The sequence below is a fragment of the Zea mays genome, chromosome 1 (assembly GCF_902167145.1).
Source record: "Zea mays cultivar B73 chromosome 1, Zm-B73-REFERENCE-NAM-5.0, whole genome shotgun sequence".
In the NCBI taxonomy this organism is placed as follows: domain Eukaryota; kingdom Viridiplantae; phylum Streptophyta; class Magnoliopsida; order Poales; family Poaceae; genus Zea; species Zea mays.
Window position 1 is genome coordinate 180464894 of NC_050096.1, and position 23618 is coordinate 180488511.

General features: G+C 43.4%; 1 protein-coding gene, 4 non-coding genes and 2 pseudogenes across 5 annotated transcripts; 4 read left to right on the top strand and 3 right to left on the bottom strand.

The window, feature by feature from the left end:
• Positions 1-753: 753 nt before the first annotated feature.
• Positions 754-7454, top strand: LOC109941618 (tubulin beta-5 chain-like; the record flags this gene model as incomplete). The annotated part of the gene is made up of 2 exons (XM_020542749.1): positions 754-762; positions 7062-7454. Coding segments are annotated over 2 exons (402 nt in total), but the record flags the coding sequence as incomplete, so codon positions are not given.
• Positions 7455-10619: 3165 nt separating this feature from the next.
• LOC111590780 (small nucleolar RNA snoR138) lies at positions 10620-10762 on the top strand. The gene has a single exon (XR_004855813.1). It is a non-coding gene; the product is annotated as a small nucleolar RNA snoR138 (small nucleolar RNA).
• Positions 10763-10916: 154 nt separating this feature from the next.
• On the top strand, positions 10917-11031 carry LOC111590759 (small nucleolar RNA U19). Its single transcript, XR_004855797.1, has one exon. It is a non-coding gene; the product is annotated as a small nucleolar RNA U19 (small nucleolar RNA).
• Positions 11032-13705: 2674 nt separating this feature from the next.
• On the bottom strand, positions 13706-14517 carry LOC109939406 (uncharacterized; annotated as a pseudogene).
• Positions 14518-15867: 1350 nt separating this feature from the next.
• On the bottom strand, positions 15868-15982 carry LOC111590761 (small nucleolar RNA U19). The gene has a single exon (XR_004855798.1). It is a non-coding gene; the product is annotated as a small nucleolar RNA U19 (small nucleolar RNA).
• A 154-nt stretch (positions 15983-16136) lies between these two features.
• Positions 16137-16279, bottom strand: LOC111590781 (small nucleolar RNA snoR138). Its single transcript, XR_004855815.1, has one exon. It is a non-coding gene; the product is annotated as a small nucleolar RNA snoR138 (small nucleolar RNA).
• A 3905-nt stretch (positions 16280-20184) lies between these two features.
• Positions 20185-21700, top strand: LOC103645081 (uncharacterized; annotated as a pseudogene).
• Positions 21701-23618: the final 1918 nt, after the last annotated feature.

A 23618-nucleotide genomic window follows, 5' to 3' on the forward strand; every position in this document is an offset into this window, starting at 1 on the left:
CGGGGTCGGGTCCGGGGCTGGGCTCGGCCGTCGGGCTCCCTGGCGCGCAGGTGCAGGGGCGCTGCAGGGTGGGCGCAGGCGCAGGAGCCACGGGCGTCCGTGCGCGAGGTGCTGAGGCGCGTGGCGTGCGGCTGCTGCGTGGAACGCGCCTGGGCGGGCTCGCCAGCCGGGGTCGCGCGCGGGCGTCGCGCTGCTGGGACGCTCGACCCCTGGCGCGTGCGTGGGACAGAGAGCAGCGAGGTAGAGAAGGAGAGAGAGAGAAGGGAAGAGAGAGAAGAGAGTTAGGGGAGAGAAGAAGCACAGGCGGCAGTGGCTGGAAACTGAGTGCCAGGCGCGCGCGCATAGGAAATAGATGGGCCCTGGTGGGCCGGCTAGGGTTAGAAGATTTTTGTTTTTTTTTCTTTTTTTTCTAATTCCGAAATACATTTTTATATAGCTCAAAAATTCATAAAAATTCACCAAAATTATTTATAAATAACATATTTATTTTTAGACTAGTAATTATTATATTATTTAATTATTATATTAATTACTAGGATTTTTCCTTTTTAAAAAGAATGGCTATAAAACACCCGATCATCAATCATGCGCATACAAAGAAAAATGATCAAAATGCAAATAAATAATTAAACACTTAAAAAATTTATTACCCTAATTAACATAATAACTAAGTTCATTATTTTTAATTGATGGCTTTTATGGTGTTACACCCGGACCATTGTTTCTGATCGAGGAGCCCAATTCGTTGCCAGATTTTGGGAACAATTGCAAGAGTCTTTGGGAACCAAGGTGATAAGGAGTTCAGCTTACCACTCACAGGCTGATGGTCAGACCGAAAGGGTAAATCAAATTCTTGAAGATATGTTAAGGGCTTGTGCGATCGATTGTGGCAAGAACTGGGATAAGTACCTCTCAATGGCAGAGTTTGCTTATAACAACAGTTATCAATCCAGCCTAAAGATGGCACCTTTCGAAGACCTATATGGAAGAAGGTGTCGAACACCCCTCAATTGGTCTCAGCCCAGGGAAAGAGAAATTTTTGGACCTGACTTAGTGACTGAAGCCGAAAGGAAAGTCAAACTAATCAGGAAAAATCTAGAAGCTGCTCAAGCCAGGCAGAAGAGTTATCATGATAAGAGAAGAAAACCCCTCCAGTTTGAAGTGGGAGATTTCGTACTGAAAGTATCACCCACCAAAGGAGTGCAAAGCTTTGGAATCAAAGGCAAGTTAGCCCCTCACTACATTGGACCTTATGAGATCGTGGAAGCATGTGGACCCGTGGCATACAAATTGAAGCTACCTCCAAAAATGTCTGTCATCCACAATGTATTCCATGTATCCGAACTAAAGAAATGTGTTTGATTGCCGATCGAGATCATAGCAGAACCAGAAGTGGAGATAGAGCCAGACCTATCATACCACGAGTACCCTTCCAAGGTTCTGGATTGCAAAGAAAGATCAACTCGGGCTAAATCGATCAAAATGTATAAGATCCAATGGAGTAATCACTTAGAAGAAGAGGCTACTTGGGAGACTGAGGAATTTCTACGTTCGAATTTCCCTGATTGTCTACCTAAGGGAATTGGTACGTAACCATGCCCAACCCCTCCCCCTGCCCTTTGAATCTAAATATAAGAAAAATGATCTTAACATAAAAGGAGTTAGTTGTAAGACTAAAACTAAGAGGACTTCTTTCTGAAGTTGCAAAGAAGATGACATTCGAAGAGCAGTTTACTAAGAAGAACCTTAATGAACAAACCACCAAATTCAAGCAAGCCTTAACCTTCACTTCACCCCGAAGGACTCTGACCCCAATCTCAGGACGAGATTCCTTTAAGGGGGGAAGGCAATAACACCCTAGTAATTCCTAGAGTTCTTATTGCTAACTCAAGAACCATTATTTCGTGTGAATCAATTTGAGCAAAAGACACCAAAAACTTGAGAGAAAAAATCAACTAATTCTTTTGTCCTAAGACTCATGCCTAAATCATATCATGCATTCAAAATGGGAAACATGTTAAACCCTAGAACAACCCTAATTAGGCCATTTGAGTAGAAAGGAAGAAATTGGTAAAAAGACCATGAAAAACATGGAATCATGGCTTAGGCCAATTATAAAAGTTGAAATACACTAATTAAGCTACAATAATTGTTATAAAAGTTTGGCCAAAATAATTGATTAAAATCCCAAAAAGGGCCATCCAAGTGGAGCTCTCTAGGGAAAATCTGAAATTCAGATTTCTGAATTTTAGCCCTCACCTAGAACTTGAGCACGTTCACCTTGATCCCTAGCTCAAATCCTTAAGTCCCAATTAACAAAATTGTTCTAAACTAACCCCTCTGCAACGTGTGTGAAGATGGCATCGAGATTCGTGCCCTAGACACGTCAAATCTAGGATTTCCTCTTAGAATTCAGCAGTGAGACAAACCAAACTTCATCACTCCATATCTTTGGATCCATTCAGCAAAACCCATAAGCCTCCACACACAAACGACAAAGGAATGTCGGGGGAAGAGATCTCTCAATGGGATCATGGCCATAATCGCGAAAATTTGGAGCTAATCCGCGCTTGAACTTGACCTGTCTCTGCGCTGCCTCGTGCTCGACGCCGTGCCCAGGCGCCAAAGCAAGCACTGGCGCTCGCCCGTGCACACCCTGAGCGCGTGTCAGAGCCAACCCTCGGCCATGCTCGCCCTCGCCTTTAAGACCACCCCCAGACACGCCTTACCTCACTCCGCACTCACCTTCGCTGGCCAGACACCACCGTTAGCTCCGGCGAGCTCTGTGCCACCCGCCCGAGCCACCCGAGCGTCGGCCATCGCGACCACCCATTTCCAGAGACCCTCAGCCTCAACTGAGCCCTTGGACAGCTTCCCCGAGGAGACGTGAAGCTTCTCCAAGCAAGGATCAAAGCCCTGCCTCACCGGAACAACGAGATCATCATCGCCGGACTTCGGCCGCCCGCCACCACGCGTAGACCGAGCTATCCGGTGAGCCATTCTTCAATTCCTCGCGCCTATGCCTTCCCTAGCACCTAGTGAACCTCACTGATCGGTTTGATTGAACTTTACTGCCTTGGATAGGCCGAAGCCCTCGCCGCCGACGAGCTCCCCCGCCTGCGCACGTGGACCGACCTACTCCGACCATCCCCGGAGACGATCCACACATCGGCGTGACCGTCACGACCTCCCCTACACCGTCGACCACCTCACTGGAGAAATCTCACCGCCGATAAGCCCCTCCGCCCTTTCCTCCGTCGCAGGTACTGTTTAATTGGGAGAAGGACCTCGGGTTAGGTTTAGCAAAACCCCAGGGGGTTTTCTGAACTGTCAGTGGCACATTTGAATAGTGACCCAAGGACTAGTCTGTAAGGAAACATAAAAACATTCGCCATGGACCCCGATGCAAAGTTAGTTTCCATTTAACCATTTCTGATTATTCTTTTTAAGGAACAGAGAACTTAGGAAATTCATAACTTGAAGAATATTTATCCAAAATTAGTCAAACCAATTTTGCTGGATTCAAAATAATATAAACTATCAGGCAAAAATGGTAAACCCCATGTTTTCTGTATTAATTTTTAGAGTTTAGAATTAAATAAGGAAACTGCCCAAACTTTATTAATATGGACAAAAATAGAAATACTCCTGTGCTAGGCTTAAGAAAATTTATAGAGATGCATACCCAACTTAGACACTGTTTAAAAATACTGAGCACCCTAGTATACAAGATTAACTCACGTTTTGCTATTAAAAACTACATCTGTCCAAAACTTAGAAAATGAAGAAGGGTAGTGGAAAATAATAAACAGAGGAGAAGCATATTTTTCCTAGTATACTTAAGTGATGAGAAACCTAGAAAAAATATAGAGAACCCTAGTCCAGAGCTAATCCAAGGTTAAATATTTATTAGGCACTAAAAAACCAAGGAAAACCATGATTAAAAATATAAGAACCCATTCAAAAATGGTAAAAAAGATTCAGTAGACTCCTAACTACTAGGACACCACTACAAAAATAATAAACACCCCAACCCCTCACAATAAGTGGGCTAAACAATTCAAATACGGTTTTGGCCCATGTTCTAATTAAATCATAAGAAATCTAAAATTGTGCAACAGTAGGCAAATGAATTTTTACCCAACTATTGATGAAGTAGACCACTAAGGAAAAATACAAAACCTATTCAAAAATATAAGATAACACCCAATACCCCTACCCCATGAAAAAGACCATATAATCCAAGAATTTCTACCCCTCTTCCCTTAAGCAAAAAGTTGTCAAATTCTAGAATGATTGCTCTTGCACAAATAAGAAGATAGGAAAAAGTACAAATTTGTTGTTTGATATTTTTCAATTATAGTGGTAGTAGAAAGCACTCCATTGGCCAAAAACTTTAGAAAATCACAGTAAAATAACCAATAATTATTAGTGGCCAAAATTTGGTACAAAGTCATATTATAGCACCTAAATACCAGCAAAAATGAGCCTTAGGGAATACTCCAGTGTTAGAGGAGAGTTATAGTTCAAAGCACCTCCTCTGCCCTAAGATTTGATGATTTTGTATAGAGAGCACCCTTAACTTTTTAAGCCCCAATTTTTGAGACAGAGAGTTATACACCAGTGATAAGCCACTGTAAGTTTTGCAGAATTTTTGGAAATTTATAAAACTAGATTGTAGTTCAAACCCACCTTAAAACATAAGAGAAAAGAGAAAGAAGAGAGAAAATTTGGAAGAATAATGAATCTCACCCCCAATGAACTTAGCTAGGAATTATAATGGGATCTATGATGGTCTATGGACTTGGATCCAGGGTGGATGCCTTGTCCATGACACGGGAAAAAGGAACTAAGGATTAATGTGTGGATACCTTAGTCAAGCGTTTGAACGTTCTAAACACATGTCGGGAAATATGGTAACCAGTAAACCTAGTACCTGAGTGAAGCCGGGAGCGGACTTTCCCCCTCACATATCCTAAGACTGGGTCTCCCATGCTAGCTATGGTGGGTACAAGTGCGGTCACTGCACGGCGGCAGCCGGGGTCAGTAGAGCATTGTACGCCAAGGCGGTGAGCCCTGGCCGCGAACGGGGAATCGATGGGGCGGTTGATATGTGTGGGGACGGAGTGCCCTTACATTTCGTGTGTTTAGGTTTACCTTGTAAGGTTTAAAAACTCGATTCGAATCGTCTGCTTCTTGCAGCTAATGAGACTGCTTGACCCCTTGTACTGCATTGAGTAAGAAGTGAAATGAGGTTTTACTTGAGATAACATGTTGATTGTACTAAAAGATTGCTACCATGTATGCTTAGAAGGAGCAAATTTAGCTAAAATTAATGATACAAGAATAGGAAAAGCTAAAATTAATTTTTAGACTCAGCTAGTGCTTTGACAAACCAAACCCCTCAACCAAACAACTGCATGGTCTAGAGGTAGAGGAGTAGATTCCTCATACCGGGTAAGTCTAGCTGAGTATTAGTATACTCAGCTTTGCTTGTGACATAATTTTTGCATGTACGCTTCAGGACATGGTTGATGGTGTGACTTGGCCTACCACCCTGCCACTGGGTTGGACGGTCGAGTGGGATGCTGAGCAGGAGAGGAGCAGGAGGAGTAGTGGGCTAGGCCTTACCCGATTCCTCATCATTCGATGTTATCGACTATCTGCTGCAATGTAAATTTTGAACCCGTTTCAGTTTACTTGAAAAACTCCGATTCATGTAATAACTCCAGTACTTTAATTTGAGGTTTCTTGTTTTACTGTATTTTTTCTGTGACTCACCTTCGAGTGAGCTTGTGGTATTTGATCCTGGATAAGTGGCTTTATCAGACTAGATCTGAGGGACTGACGGGTTATTCCGATTTAAGTGTGTTGCGGCCTCTAAGGCGTGACTTAGGCACTTAAGCTGGAATAATTCGGGCGATTCTGCCACAGTCATGTTACATGTCCTTTGTATCTAGGCGTACACCAGTGGTATTTCGTGACTGTTGTAGGCAAACCGTCGATCTGATCTAAAAATATACAGTGAATCGTCGCCAAATAATTGATAGCCATTTATATGAACCCCATCATTATAGTCTTCCTAGGATCGGGATTAAGGTAGTTGGGGTTTATTTGAGATTGATGGTTAAGGTAGTCAGGGCTATATGTCAATATGATTTTGTGACAATGGATCTCATGGGTCTACCTTGCCAAGATAGGTGGATTGACAAGGTATTTTGGTTTCCTTCAATATTTCAAATCCATGCCTCCTCAGTAAAAAAACCTACTCATAATAGAAGCACCGCAAGTGATGTCTTGTAGTATTTTGAATGACATTCTAGTCATAATGGTAAGAGTATATATAATCGCCTTTAGCTTTGATATATTATTTATAAGCATACAAAGCATTGGTGCAAGTCATCCAGAACTGATGATGTAGCACATACTTACCATGAATGCAATCAACCAAAGGCATGTAACCTTATCTCTACTACTAATTAAGTACCTATTGTAGGCGTTCACAGCCAACCGTGGTGCACGTTCTGCCACATCCAGACCGTCCAACCCGCATCCAACGCCCCTGTCGCGCTCGTCCCTGCCGCATCCGCTTCCCTGCCTCAGCAACCGCGATCCCCTTCGCACGCATGTGCCGCAGCCCCCGCAGCCCCGCAGTCCCCGCCTCCTCGCCCGCAGTCCCCGCCTCCTCGCCTGCAGTCCATCCACGCGCAGCATGCCGTGATCCACGCCGGCCGCGGCATTCTTGCCCCTCGCGCTAGAAGGAATCCTAGCCCCCTCGTGCTGGAAGGAAGGCTCATTTGTGCTCCCAAAATCCACGCGCATCGTCGGCGATCCACAACTGTCGCCGCTGCCCTTCAAGGCTTCAATCCTCGGCGCACCCTTCCAACGACGACGCCGCCACCTCCTCACCGTGCGTCCGCGCCCCTACGTCGCCACCTCCTCTCCCCCTCGCTGCGCCGCCACCTCCTCGGTTCCGCGCGTCCGTGCCCCTGCCTGACTCCTCACAGCAAACGCTTCCTCTCTCTTGCCCCAATCCCCCACGAATCCCACCTTCGCGATGCCTGATATGCGACGAGCACGACATCGACCACACCGGAAAGTACACCGGCGACTCCGACCTCCAGCTCGAGCGCATCAACGTCTACTACAACGAGGCCAGCGACGGCCGCTTCGTCCTGCACGTCGTCCTCATGGACCTCGAGCCCGGCACCATGGACTCCATGCGCTCGGGCCCCTTCGGCCAGATCTACCGCCCCGACAATTTCGTCTTCGGCCAGTCCGGCGCCGGCAACAACTGGGCCAAGGGCCACTACACCGAGGGCGACGGCAACAACATGAACCGCACCCACCATCCATGCTCCAAATCTCGCTGCTCCCTTCCATCCTCCACATGCATCGCCCCTTCCATAGGAGGTAGTGCCCTTACCCGACGCCCCCTCCCCTACCCCCATTAAGCGCGCTCGGAGAGAAGTGAGTCGTCTTCTGTCTCCGATTCATCACCAAGCGTTTACGCCCCCGTCTCCCGCATCCATGTCGACCACCGCCGTGCTCCGCTCCCTGCCTTCGACCAGGTACCCATCCTTGCCTACCAGGTAAATGTCACCGTGTTTCCAGTTCCAACGGTGCCTAGCATGCTCCCGACGGTTGCGACAGGCAACTGCGGCCTCAAACCCGCCGCCGTCGAACCACAAGAGGATGTCAACCCCTCTTGTGTTCCTCCGCGGGATCGGATGCACATCGATGCCACAAGGGGAGGTAGCAGCCGCAGATCTAGAGCGAGCGCTTTCGATGTGGCCACTTCCTGGCGCTTTCCATCCCACCGATGTAGTGATGTTTTTGCTGTCGATCCAAAAAAAATGAAGTTGCAGACTATGTCCAATTGTTGTGTTCAATGGTGAGTGCTTTAGAAAAAATCACAGGATAAACAAAGCTTCCTAGATATGGTATTAGTGTAGCATATTATGAGTTAGACTTTTTCTTTCAGAGATGTGTAACATCATCGGTGCAGCTTCAAGAGTAGACAAGACAATGAATGGTGGATCGCAATGTGGATTGCTGCAAGCTAAGAATTGCAGAAAGTATGGTTTGGCTGATTGCAAGACTAATAAATATCAATTATTTGATACTGAATATTTGTGTTTTGTCTCCTGCATCGTCATCAGTCCAATGCATCTCTGAATCAGAAGGGGTCTGATGCTCCATATGATGATGATGCAATGAAGGGATAGTCTACGTTGAATAAAATGACTTCTATTGTACTATGTGCACTTATATATGTATTTTACTTGATTTTAGGATGTATTTTCTTCAATTGTGGGTGCCTTTGAGCATCTAGGTGACATATGGAGCCCCTTCTTTGCAACGAGAACTTCAATTTCTGCGTGGTGATGCTAGATCTTGAATGTGATACCCACTCTAACTGATGTCCCTTTGGCCCGGGGCCAGAGCACGACTGACAACGCTCGGTGCAGGCTGTCGGGTCGTGCCGCTCCTCCTCCTCAGCGGCCCCCTCGCCTGCCTAACCTCTCACCGTGGCCTTGCCAGTGCCGCAGGTACACACACCTTTCCTACCCTTTCCTCAGATCTAGGGATTGCGTGCGTAAGTCATTTGGATCTGCTCGTCGGTTGTGACTATTCCTGGATCAGTGTCGGCGGATTCTTTCCTATGATTTAGATCTAATTTTGGATTAGATGTGTTCATAATGGGTTAAACGTAGCCTAGGACTGATGCGGTCGGATTGCGGGGTTTAGGTTTTAGGAACCTTTAGGCGAGCAATCAGCACTATATATTTGTTATTTCTGTGCCATGATGTCGTTGTGATTAATATCTAACCCTTGTTGAGTGTTGATGGATTCGTTTTGTGTGATTGTCAGACGACCATGTACTGTGTTCAGGCCATTTAATTATGTGTATTTGATTTGAGAGTTGGAGGAGACAAGGTCACGTAGGCTCTTAAATCTATCTTTTGGAGGAGCAAGGGCATTCAAGCAAAGGTACTCTTGCTCTGTCATTCTTTTATTTTTTCAGATGCTAATTTAGACTTTATGCCCTTAATAAGCTGAACGTCTATATCCTACATTTGGGGGCCTTTTTTACAATCCTATTTTTTGGTACAAGCATGTTACTTAATTGGTGACTGTGCGATCCACAACTGGCAGGGGTCAACATGCTTGCCGGCATTGGCACTTTCTTTGCTGTGGTGTGCTGGAGTTCTCCTAAAGTACTGCTTTGAGAGCAAATATGGTGTGAAAACTTTCCCACAAATTGGGGAGGTTGCCTTTGGAAGGATTAGCGACATCTCATTTTTGTAAGTCATGGTTTTGTTTTGCACGAAATTTAATTTATTGCATAGAAATTATAGATAGGTTTCGATTCGTGTGAACACCGAGCCACCACCTCTTCTCATTTTAAAATTCAGAAATAAAAAACCCTTAGTGATTTCTACATTCTCTCCATGACTATCTCACATTGTGTAGATAAAACAATAGTTGGCATAGATAAATCATATATACCAAAATCTCGAAGACTCTAACCATTTGGTATTTGTGTTTTGTTTGTGCAGATAGTTCTATACACCAAACTCTATGCAAGAAACCCATTTTCCCTATCTTATATTGTGCATAATTTTGTTTTTTATTGTAGTATTTGTGGATAACCACAGTATTCCATTCTTTTCACATTTGAGTTATTTTTTTTACTGCAGTTCTTTTATGTGGAGTTCGTTATTCTAGAAGGTGATAACCTGACATCAATTTTCATGAGCATGACTTTCGATTGGAATGGGTTTCATGCCAATGGGAGGCATTTCTTTGGAGTTCTATTTGCTCTTGTTGTCTTGCCCAACGTGTGGTTGCGAGATCTTCAAGTAATATCTTTGGTGATAAACCCATGAGCTCGAAGTATAGAAGAGTTGTGTTCAACATGGTTTGTGATGGATAGTGTCTTCGTTTTTATGCTGTGTACTTCCATTGTTGCATCAACTCTGGTTGTCTTTCTCCTGCCATTCTTTGGTACGTAACAGACACATTATGCGTAAACATGGACTGTGAGTGCAACTACTGTTTTTTTTGTTGATGCAGTCCAACATGGGTGAAGTCCTGGTTGATGGGAAGTCCACTGGTACTGTAATGTTTCTATCTTTTTTTATTCTAATCTTATGTTAATGGAAAGTAGGCGTCCACAAGTCCTGGTTGATGGAAAGTCCAACATGGGCTCGTTTTTATTCTAAACTGTGCAATAGATGGTTCTGAGTCAGAGAAGCCAAAACAGGAGGGAGATGGTAAAGGTGTTCATACTGTGGCCACCCAAGTTGAATCTCTGACTATAAATGAAGATGTAAAAGAAAACGAGCCAGAAGATGAAGACAGCCTTCCTATTTACCTGTATGAACGTCTGAAGACCACAGCTGCTGATCCTGTCACTGAAATTGATGTCACGAGGCGAGAGGTGATTTCCCGTTCTCACATTACTTTCTTGTTCCAAAAAAAATGTAATGGTCACATTATTTTCAATTTGGTGTGCAGACCTACTTATCTTCGACTGAATTCAGAGAGAAGTTTGGGATGACAAAGGTTGGAGCTAGAGAGTCCCTGATTTTTAGAGCATTTTTTCGTAGTGCACTGCTTCTCGAATAACCGATTGCAGATACTATCTGTTCGCAGGCGGTTCAGACAGGGGCATAGAACAAATCTGAATCACCACGAGGGAAGGGTTATTTCCATTAATCCTTTCTCGTTAGGATTCGTATAGATTTACATATATACTACAGGTTGTCTTATGAGGTGTTTGGTATATTCTTGAAAGTTAATTCACCAGGGTAGTGGACTGAATCTTATGAATGCTGTATGTGTGTAGCTGTATTGTATTGTCCGTTTATAATGCCTCTTTGAGTAGCCATTACAGTCCCTGAGTACTGTCTTGGTTTAGTTAGGGGGCGTAAAGCACTGGACATCTGATGTCCACTCAGGCCTTTTGAGGGGGTACCTCACCTGTCTTACCAAGAAGTGCCCCCCAAGCAGCCTTAGACATACATCTACATAATCTCTGTTTGTAAGTGCCTCTTTGAGTAGCCATTACAGTCCCTGGGTACTGTCTTGGTTTAGTTAGGGGGCACAAATCAATGGGCATCTGATGTCCACTCACCTTTTGAGGGGAACCTTATCTGTCTTACAAAGAAGTGCCCCTCAAGCAGCCCTAGACATATATCTACATTATCACTGTTTGATCTGTCCTCAATGCCACTTCTTTTCACTTAGTTTTTGGCACTCATATTTGCTTTATTGAGTTGCCACTGTAGTTGTATATACAATCTTGGTTTAGTTAGAAGGCACATGTGATCTTGAAAAAAACTGACATTGTAGTGTTATCATCTTTCCTTTCTTTTTGTTGAATGGTAGACATGTAATGCAAAACATTCAAAAGATTGATTGTGTACTTGATTAGTATCAAGGTTTTAGGGGGCGACGACATTTCTTAATATATTTGTAGGACTCAACTTAGTTAATAACTGGACTACAAGTAACAAATAATGTGCCTCTTGTCTTTGTTCATCCCTTCTTAGATTGATTCCTACAGTTAACTGCTATTTTCATCATTTTTGCTGGTGGAAGATGTGGTTGAGCTAGCTTTACAGTATCATGGTTTTGTTAGCTTGTTTTGTTACTTTGTTTATCATAAACCATGTTGCTTTCTTTGTTTAATTCCTTTTGCTTAATGCTTATTCCCCCACTGTACTGTCAGGAAGGTCCGCGTCTCATGCCCGGCTCCACATGCTGCTCCAGTGACTAACCCTCCACAACCAGGTAAAGTGATTCACGCAGACAATAAGTATCTTTAGAACTGACATTGGCATGGTAATCATGCCTCTTTTGACTCTGCAGTATTATATTGTGGATATGTGTTTCAATTATGTAACTTCAGTTATACTAGGTGAATGCCCGTGCGTTGCAACGGAAACATTTAATAACACGATAACTTATGTATAAATGTGTGTTATAGCGTTATGAGAAAATGTTTTGTAATCCATTTGTGATCTTAACCATACATAATTTTTGTTATTTTGATCAATTGAAAGATTCATTACTTGAACGTATAAGGAACTGATAGAGATCGAATTTGTTTCAACAATTATGCCGAATTGAACCTTAATACCATCATACTCAATTAAGATATAGTTAAAATCAAGGGGATTCCAATCAACACAATGAACATCTCCACTGTGAGCTTTCTCAACCTGGGAATAAATAATAAATAACTTTTAACATTATAGTCCATATAGCATTTACAAACTCTGTTTGGAACAAGTAAAAAATTGAACAAAATACTTTCGACCAATAAATCAGTAAGGATCAATTTCCCAACACATTATATCAGTTAAGTTAATGAAAATGAACAGTCATTGAAGAAATAAAATTAGAAACACAATTATCATGCAACAAGTAAAGTATCTCAGGTCAATTTGACAAAATAAATAGCTTCATGTGATTGCAATGGTCTCATTAAAAACCAACAGCCCATCACCTCTTTGAGTGAAGTTATATTATTACAAAAGAAGCCACATTGCATTCATGGACTCAATTTTGGTCAAAACATAGTTTATCCAATTAGATATAGAACAAGAGAACTATCACCTTAACAGGTGGGGCAATGCCAGTTCGAGCATCCCACAGAATAAGACAAGCATCATCACCCACATTACAAAACTCCTGCGCACTTCATCCCCAAATAAAAAACAATATAAGGTATTAATATAAATAAATAAAGCTAGTACGTAGTATATTCTTATTACGAGATCTGTTTGTACTAATCCACGGTCTTCTTGTACGTGTACCAGCGCGCGATGAGCAGGTAGACGCCGAAGTTTCCGACGCAGAGCATGGCGAGCAGCCAGAAGAAGTAGTCGAGGTGCGCGTGGTTGATGTCGTCGGGAATCCACCCATCAACCTGGCCGGCCCGCACGGTGGCGCGCGCGACGACAGCGACGAGCGCGGTGCTGACGTAGTTCCCCAGCGCGAAGGACGTGATGGAGAGGCCCGAGCAGATGCTCCGCACGGCGTCGGACGCCTGGTCGTAGAAGAACTCGATCTGGCCGATGAGCGTGAACACCTCGGACGCGCCCACCACCACGTACTTACGCAGATGCTGCTGCAACAGGTATACGTAGGATGGTAATAGATAATGATCCAAATTACCTTCACAAAGAGTTAGGATCCTTAATTAGTTTTATTAGTTCATGTAAAATAGACCATTTATACTTAACAGAGTACTGAGGAATATGATAGGAAAAATGAGATAGTACACCCACTGATGCCTAAAGAATAAGACCGACAGAATGCTTTTTTAGACAGTGACGGGCGAGTCCTACATCAATAGCAAATCTGTGGTTATTCTAACTAAAATGTTCTATCTTGGAACTAAAATTATTGTATACCTAAAATATTCTATGGACGAACATGCTCGGTCCCTTTATCAACAGCAGCAGCAGGGGTGCCGCTGCGCCTGATACAGACGGACAGATCGAGTGCGGTTCGGAGAAGGCGTTGAAAGAACCGTGTTGACGAGAACTCCGCTTTCTAGTCTAGAGACAAAAGAAAACAACATTTTCCAACACAACTGGTTCATTTAAATATTTATGATCACCAGAAGAGACAGAAGTCTGTTCCAACAACACAGGATAACAGAATGTACTAATCCCGGTAAAGAGAACGTAACCATATATTCAACAAGATGAACCCGTGATGCCATGGTGCATTCGTGGAGACGGTTAAAAGTTTCACGGTGTCTTATTAATGAGATACCATGGGAGCGAAAAGAGAAATCATGAATAATCCCAATTGGAGGAAAAGCTCAGGCAGACACCACCACGGCGGCACTCGTTCAACATGTCAAGGTAGAACTGGCACTTGCTGATCTCACTGCCATAGTCGTTGAGACACTGCATCAACCAATAAAAACGGTGAGCACACATCATCGAATGAGTATACAAAATGCAGGTTAACAATTCTTAACATGACCTCAACAAAGCCAACAGTACGGTGCCCATAATATTAAAACTTGATTGATGGGCCTAGGTTTGATGATTAGGTAATTTGCAGGTTCAGTAAAGGAAAAAAAGACACAATAAAACTTCACTACTACATCATAGAAGTGAGTAACCAAATGTTTCATGCATCAAATTGAGGAAAAACAAGGCAGCATAAAGCTTGCCATACATCTTGGAAAGCATTAGAATGGATGTTGCAAGCATCACCGTCCATCACTGGAGCAGCAGGGGCAGCAGCTTCTGAGACAACAATCTCATGCTGAACAGTCTGGGGACGCATTACACCATTAACAACCCTGTGTGCCATGGCACTACCCGAACCAAATTCCATACCTAAAACAATGTGTTCATTCAAATCAATTCAAGGATTATGATAATGTTTGTTGCTGAAGTAATTCAAAAAAGAACAAGCTTAGAAAACTACCTTGAGCAATGGTGGACCCAATTCCTCCAAGAATGGAGCAACCACCACCATCACGACCAGGAGCTGCAGGAGGAGCCTAGCGCGCTGCCAAAAAGAAAAGTCGGAAGACACTTAGGAACAGAAATAGAACAGATTAAAACTCCTATATAAACACAATGAGCTGTAATACTAATACTAATATGAGCTAAACATAAACGATTCTGATTCCAAAGCAATCAAGATTCCAAAACAATGAGCTCTGTAATACTAATACTATACTTGTACCACAAACCCATGTGTAAGCATTAGGAACAGAACTGAAACAGGTTCCAGTTCTACCAAAAAACAAGGAACTGTAATTCTCTATATAAACCGAAATGCCATTGACTCTGCTTCAAACACAATCAACAGCTTCAGACTTGTACAACAAATTCCAATATAAACTTAACAGTATCTTTATGTCATCAACATTGTTATAGTAACAAACTGAACACATTCTCAACAACTGAGCAAACAGTTATACAAAAATATAACTGAAGTTACATAATTGAAACACATATCCACAATATAATACTGCAGAGTCAAAAGAGGCATGATTACCATGCCAATGTCAGTTCTAAAGATACTTATTGTCTGCGTGAATCACTTTACCTGGTTGTGGAGGGTTAGTCACTGGAGCAGCATGTGGAGCCGGGCATGAGACGCGGACCTTCCTGACAGTACAGTGGGGGAATAAGCATTAAGCAAAAGGAATTAAACAAAGAAAGCAACATGGTTTATGATAAACAAAGTAACAAAACAAGCTAACAAAACCATGATACTGTAAAGCTAGCTCAACCACATCTTCCACCAGCAAAAATGATGAAAATAGCAGTTAACTGTAGGAATCAATCTAAGAAGGGATGAACAAAGACAAGAGGCACATTATTTGTTACTTGTAGTCCAGTTATTAACTAAGTTGAGTCCTACAAATATATTAAGAAATGTCGTCGCCCCCTAAAACCTTGATACTAATCAAGTACACAATCAATCTTTTGAATGTTTTGCATTACATGTCTACCATTCAACAAAAAGAAAGGAAAGATGATAACACTACAATGTCAGTTTTTTTCAAGATCACATGTGCCTTCTAACTAAACCAAGATTGTATATACAACTACAGTGGCAACTCAATAAAGCAAATATGAGTGCCAAAAACTAAGTGAAAAGAAGTGGCATTGAGGACAGATCAAACAGTGATAATGTAGATATATGTCTAGGGCTGCTTGAGGGGCACTTCTTTGTAAGACAGATAAGGTTCCCCTCAAAAGGTGAGTGGACATCAGATGCCCATTGATTTGTGCCCCCTAACTAAACCAAGACAGTACCCAGGGACTGTAATGGCTACTCAAAGAGGCACTTACAAACAGAGATTATGTAGATGTATGTCTAAGGCTGCTTGGGGGGCACTTCTTGGTAAGACAGGTGAGGTACCCCCTCAAAAGGCCTGAGTGGACATCAGATGTCCAGTGCTTTACGCCCCCTAACTAAACCAAGACAGTACTCAGGGACTGTAATGGCTACTCAAAGAGGCATTATAAACGGACAATACAATACAGCTACACACATACAGCATTCATAAGATTCAGTCCACTACCCTGGTGAATTAACTTTCAAGAATATACCAAACACCTCATAAGACAACCTGTAGTATATATGTAAATCTATACGAATCCTAACGAGAAAGGATTAATGGAAATAACCCTTCCCTCGTGGTGATTCAGATTTGTTCTATGCCCCTGTCTGAACCGCCTGCGAACAGATAGTATCTGCAATCGGTTATTCGAGAAGCAGTGCACTACGAAAAAATGCTCTAAAAATCAGGGACTCTCTAGCTCCAACCTTTGTCATCCCAAACTTCTCTCTGAATTCAGTCGAAGATAAGTAGGTCTGCACACCAAATTGAAAATAATGTGACCATTACATTTTTTTTGGAACAAGAAAGTAATGTGAGAACGGGAAATCACCTCTCGCCTCGTGACATCAATTTCAGTGACAGGATCAGCAGCTGTGGTCTTCAGACGTTCATACAGGTAAATAGGAAGGCTGTCTTCATCTTCTGGCTCGTTTTCTTTTACATCTTCATTTATAGTCAGAGATTCAACTTGGGTGGCCACAGTATGAACACCTTTACCATCTCCCTCCTGTTTTGGCTTCTCTGACTCAGAACCATCTATTGCACAGTTTAGAATAAAAACGAGCCCATGTTGGACTTTCCATCAACCAGGACTTGTGGACGCCTACTTTCCATTAACATAAGATTAGAATAAAAAAAGATAGAAACATTACAGTACCAGTGGACTTCCCATCAACCAGGACTTCACCCATGTTGGACTGCATCAACAAAAAAAATAGTAGTTGCACTCACAGTCCATGTTTACGCATAATGTGTCTGTTACGTACCAAAGAATGGCAGGAGAAAGACAACCAGAGTTGATGCAACAATGGAAGTACACAGCATAAAAACGAAGACACTATCCATCACAAACCATGTTGAACACAACTCTTCTATACTTCGAGCTCATGGGTTTATCACCAAAGATATTACTTGAAGATCTCGCAACCACACGTTGGGCAAGACAACAAGAGCAAATAGAACTCCAAAGAAATGCCTCCCATTGGCATGAAACCCATTCCAATCGAAAGTCATGCTCATGAAAATTGATGTCAGGTTATCACCTTCTAGAATAACGAACTCCACATAAAAGAACTGCAGTAAAAAAAATAACTCAAATGTGAAAAGAATGGAATACTGTGGTTATCCACAAATACTACAATAAAAAACAAAATTATGCACAATATAAGATAGGGAAAATGGGTTTCTTGCATAGAGTTTGGTGTATAGAACTATCTGCACAAACAAAACACAAATACCAAATGGTTAGAGTCTTCGAGATTTTGGTATATATGATTTATCTATGCCAACTATTGTTTTATCTACACAATGTGAGATAGTCATGGAGAGAATGTAGAAATCACTAAGGGTTTTTTATTTCTGAATTTTAAAATGAGAAGAGGTGGTGGCTCGGTGTTCACACGAATCGAAACCTATCTATAATTTCTATGCAATAAATTAAATTTCGTGCAAAACAAAACCATGACTTACAAAAATGAGATGTCGCTAATCCTTCCAAAGGCAACCTCCCCAATTTGTGGGAAAGTTTTCACACCATATTTGCTCTCAAAGCAGTACTTTAGGAGAACTCCAGCACACCACAGCAAAGAAAGTGCCAATGCCGGCAAGCATGTTGACCCCTGCCAGTTGTGGATCGCACAGTCACCAATTAAGTAACATGCTTGTACCAAAAAATAGGATTGTAAAAAAGGCCCCCAAATGTAGGATATAGACGTTCAGCTTATTAAGGGCATAAAGTCTAAATTAGCATCTGAAAAAATAAAAGAATGACAGAGCAAGAGTACCTTTGCTTGAATGCCCTTGCTCCTCCAAAAGATAGATTTAAGAGCCTACGTGACCTTGTCTCCTCCAACTCTCAAATCAAATACACATAATTAAATGGCCTGAACACAGTACATGGTCGTCTGACAATCACACAAAACGAATCCATCAACACTCAACAAGGGTTAGATATTAATCACAACGACATCATGGCACAGAAATAACAAATATATAGTGCTGATTGCTCGCCTAAAGGTTCCTAAAACCTAAACCCCGCAATCCGACCGCATCAGTCCTAGGCTACGTTTAACCCATTATGAACACATCTAATCCAAAATTAGATCTAAATCATAGGAAAGAATCCGCCGACACTGATCCAGGAATAGTCACAACCGACGAGCAGATCCAAATGACTTACGCACGCAATCCCTAGATCTGAGGAAAGGGTAGGAAAGGTGTGTGTACCTGCGGCACTGGCAAGGCCACGGTGAGAGGTCAGGCAGGCGAGGGGGCCGCTGAGGAGGAGGAGCAGCACGACCCGACAGCCTGCACCGAGCGTTGTCAGTCGTGCTCTGGCCCCGGGCCAAAGGGACATCAGTTAGAGTGGGTATCACATTCAAGATCTAGCATCACCACGCAGAAATTGAAGTTCTCGTTGCAAAGAAGGGGCTCCATATGTCACCTAGATGCTCAAAGGCACCCACAATTGAAGAAAATACATCCTAAAATCAAGTAAAATACATATATAAGTGCACATAGTACAATAGAAGTCATTTTATTCAACGTAGACTATCCCTTCATTGCATCATCATCATATGGAGCATCAGACCCCTTCTGATTCAGAGATGCATTGGACTGATGACGATGCAGGAGACAAAACACAAATATTCAGTATCAAATAATTGATATTTATTAGTCTTGCAATCAGCCAAACCATACTTTCTGCAATTCTTAGCTTGCAGCAATCCACATTGCGATCCACCATTCATTGTCTTGTCTACTCTTGAAGCTGCACCGATGATGTTACACATCTCTGAAAGAAAAAGTCTAACTCATAATATGCTACACTAATACCATATCTAGGAAGCTTTGTTTATCCTGTGATTTTTTCTAAAGCACTCACCATTGAACACAACAATTGGACATAGTCTGCAACTTCATTTTTTTTGGATCGACAGCAAAAACATCACTACATCGGTGGGATGGAAAGCGCCAGGAAGTGGCCACATCGAAAGCGCTCGCTCTAGATCTGCGGCTGCTACCTCCCCTTGTGGCATCGATGTGCATCCGATCCCGCGGAGGAACACAAGAGGGGTTGACATCCTCTTGTGGTTCGACGGCGGCGGGTTTGAGGCCGCAGTTGCCTGTCGCAACCGTCGGGAGCATGCTAGGCACCGTTGGAACTGGAAACACGGTGACATTTACCTGGTAGGCAGGGATGGGTACCTGGTCGAAGGCAGGGAGCGGAGCACGGCGGTGGTCGACATGGATGCGGGAGACGGGGGCGTAAACGCTTGGTGATGAATCGGAGACAGAAGACGACTCACTTCTCTCCGAGCGCGCTTAATGGGGGTAGGGGAGGGGGCGTCGGGTAAGGGCACTACCTCCTATGGAAGGGGCGATGCATGTGGAGGATGGAAGGGAGCAGCGAGATTTGGAGCATGGATGGTGGGTGCGGTTCATGTTGTTGCCGTCGCCCTCGGTGTAGTGGCCCTTGGCCCAGTTGTTGCCGGCGCCGGACTGGCCGAAGACGAAATTGTCGGGGCGGTAGATCTGGCCGAAGGGGCCCGAGCGCATGGAGTCCATGGTGCCGGGCTCGAGGTCCATGAGGACGACGTGCAGGACGAAGCGGCCGTCGCTGGCCTCGTTGTAGTAGACGTTGATGCGCTCGAGCTGGAGGTCGGAGTCGCCGGTGTACTTTCCGGTGTGGTCGATGCCGTGCTCGTCGCATATCAGGCATCGCGAAGGTGGGATTCGTGGGGGATTGGGGCAAGAGAGAGGAAGCGTTTGCTGTGAGGAGTCAGGCAGGGGCACGGACGCGCGGAACCGAGGAGGTGGCGGTGCAGCGAGGGGGAGAGGAGGTGGCGACGTAGGGGCGCGGACGCACGGTGAGGAGGTGGCGGCGTCGTCGTTGGAAGGGTGCGCCGAGGATTGAAGCCTTGAAGGGCAGCGGCGACAGTTGTGGATCGCCGACGATGCGCGTGGATTTTGGGAGCACAAATGAGCCTTCCTTCCAGCACGAGGGGGCTAGGATTCCTTCCAGCGCGAGGGGCAAGAATGCCGCGGCCGGCGTGGATCACGGCATGCTGCGCGTGGATGGACTGCAGGCGAGGAGGCGGGGACTGCGGGCGAGGAGGCGGGGACTGCGGGGCTGCGGGGGCTGCGGCACATGCGTGCGAAGGGGATCGCGGTTGCTGAGGCAGGGAAGCGGATGCGGCAGGGACGAGCGCGACAGGGGCGTTGGATGCGGGTTGGACGGTCTGGATGTGGCAGAACATGCACCACGGTTGGCTGTGAACGCCTACAATAGGTACTTAATTAGTAGTAGAGATTTTTGTATAACTGTTTGCTCAGTTGTTGAGAATGTGTTCAGTTTGTTACTATAACAATGTTGATGACATAAAGATACTGTTAAGTTTATATTGGAATTTGTTGTACAAGTCTGAAGCTGTTGATTGTGTTTGAAGCAGAGTCAATGGCATTTCGGTTTATATAGAGAATTACAGTTCCTTGTTTTTTGGTAGAACTGGAACCTGTTTCAGTTCTGTTCCTAATGCTTACACATGGGTTTGTGGTACAAGTATAGTATTAGTATTACAGAGCTCATTGTTTTGGAATCTTGATTGCTTTGGAATCAGAATCGTTTATGTTTAGCTCATATTAGTATTAGTATTACAGCTCATTGTGTTTATATAGGAGTTTTAATCTGTTCTATTTCTGTTCCTAAGTGTCTTCCGACTTTTCTTTTTGGCAGCGTGCTAGGCTCCTCCTGCAGCTCCTGGTCGTGATGGTGGTGGTTGCTCCATTCTTGGAGGAATTGGGTCCACCATTGCTCAAGGTAGTTTTCTAAGCTTGTTCTTTTTTGAATTACTTCAGCAACAAACATTATCATAATCCTTGAATTGATTTGAATGAACACATTGTTTTAGGTATGGAATTTGGTACGGGTAGTGCCATGGCACACAGGGTTGTTAATGGTGTAATGCGTCCCCAGACTGTTCAGCATGAGATTGTTGTCTCAGAAGCTGCTGCCCCTGCTGCTCCAGTGATGGACGGTGATGCTTGCAACATCCATTCTAATGCTTTCCAAGATGTATGGCAAGCTTTATGCTGCCTTGTTTTTCCTCAATTTGATGCATGAAACATTTGGTTACTCACTTCTATGATGTAGTAGTGAAGTTTTATTGTGTCTTTTTTTCCTTTACTGAACCTGCAAATTACCTAATCATCAAACCTAGGCCCATCAATCAAGTTTTAATATTATGGGCACCGTACTGTTGGCTTTGTTGAGGTCATGTTAAGAATTGTTAACCTGCATTTTGTATACTCATTCGATGATGTGTGCTCACCGTTTTTATTGGTTGATGCAGTGTCTCAACGACTATGGCAGTGAGATCAGCAAGTGCCAGTTCTACCTTGACATGTTGAACGAGTGCCGCCGTGGTGGTGTCTGCCTGAGCTTTTCCTCCAATTGGGATTATTCATGATTTCTCTTTTCGCTCCCATGGTATCTCATTAATAAGACACCGTGAAACTTTTAACCGTCTCCACGAATGCACCATGGCATCACGGGTTCATCTTGTTGAATATATGGTTACGTTCTCTTTACCGGGATTAGTACATTCTGTTATCCTGTGTTGTTGGAACAGACTTCTGTCTCTTCTGGTGATCATAAATATTTAAATGAACCAGTTGTGTTGGAAAATGTTGTTTTCTTTTGTCTCTAGACTAGAAAGCGGAGTTCTCGTCAACACGGTTCTTTCAACGCCTTCTCCGAACCGCACTCGATCTGTCCGTCTGTATCAGGCGCAGCGGCACCCCTGCTGCTGCTGTTGATAAAGGGACCGAGCATGTTCGTCCATAGAATATTTTAGGTATACAATAATTTTAGTTCCAAGATAGAACATTTTAGTTAGAATAACCACAGATTTGCTATTGATGTAGGACTCGCCCGTCACTGTCTAAAAAAGCATTCTGTCGGTCTTATTCTTTAGGCATCAGTGGGTGTACTATCTCATTTTTCCTATCATATTCCTCAGTACTCTGTTAAGTATAAATGGTCTATTTTACATGAACTAATAAAACTAATTAAGGATCCTAACTCTTTGTGAAGGTAATTTGGATCATTATCTATTACCATCCTACGTATACCTGTTGCAGCAGCATCTGCGTAAGTACGTGGTGGTGGGCGCGTCCGAGGTGTTCACGCTCATCGGCCAGATCGAGTTCTTCTACGACCAGGCGTCCGACGCCGTGCGGAGCATCTGCTCGGGCCTCTCCATCACGTCCTTCGCGCTGGGGAACTACGTCAGCTCCGCGCTCGTCGCTGTCGTCGCGCGCGCCACCGCGCGGGCCGGCCAGGTTGATGGGTGGATTCCCGACGACATCAACCGCGCGCACCTCGACTACTTCTTCTGGCTGCTCGCCATGCTCTGCGTCGGAAACTTCGGCGTCTACCTGCTCATCGCGCGCTGGTACACGTACAAGAAGACCGTGGATTAGTACAAACAGATCTCGTAATAAGAATATACTACGTACTAGCTTTATTTATTTATATTAATACCTTATATTGTTTTTTATTTGGGGATGAAGTGCGCAGGAGTTTTGTAATGTGGGTGATGATGCTTGTCTTATTCTGTGGGATGCTCGAACTGGCATTGCCCCACCTGTTAAGGTGATAGTTCTCTTGTTCTATATCTAATTGGATAAACTATGTTTTGACCAAAATTGAGTCCATGAATGCAATGTGGCTTCTTTTGTAATAATATAACTTCACTCAAAGAGGTGATGGGCTGTTGGTTTTTAATGAGACCATTGCAATCACATGAAGCTATTTATTTTGTCAAATTGACCTGAGATACTTTACTTGTTGCATGATAATTGTGTTTCTAATTTTATTTCTTCAATGACTGTTCATTTTCATTAACTTAACTGATATAATGTGTTGGGAAATTGATCCTTACTGATTTATTGGTCGAAAGTATTTTGTTCAATTTTTTACTTGTTCCAAACAGAGTTTGTAAATGCTATATGGACTATAATGTTAAAAGTTATTTATTATTTATTCCCAGGTTGAGAAAGCTCACAGTGGAGATGTTCATTGTGTTGATTGGAATCCCCTTGATTTTAACTATATCTTAATTGAGTATGATGGTATTAAGGTTCAATTCGGCATAATTGTTGAAACAAATTCGATCTCTATCAGTTCCTTATACGTTCAAGTAATGAATCTTTCAATTGATCAAAATAACAAAAATTATGTATGGTTAAGATCACAAATGGATTACAAAACATTTTCTCATAACGCTATAACACACATTTATACATAAGTTATCGTGTTATTAAATGTTTCCGTTGCAACGCACGGGCATTCACCTAGTCTCACATAGGATGCGTAGACTATACTATACATATTAAATTAAGCTGATAACAATCCACCAAGTCACTTCTTAGAGGTCTGCGAGCCACTGTAGGCCCTGTTCGGTTAGGGGTGGATTGATGTGGGTTGAAGGAGATT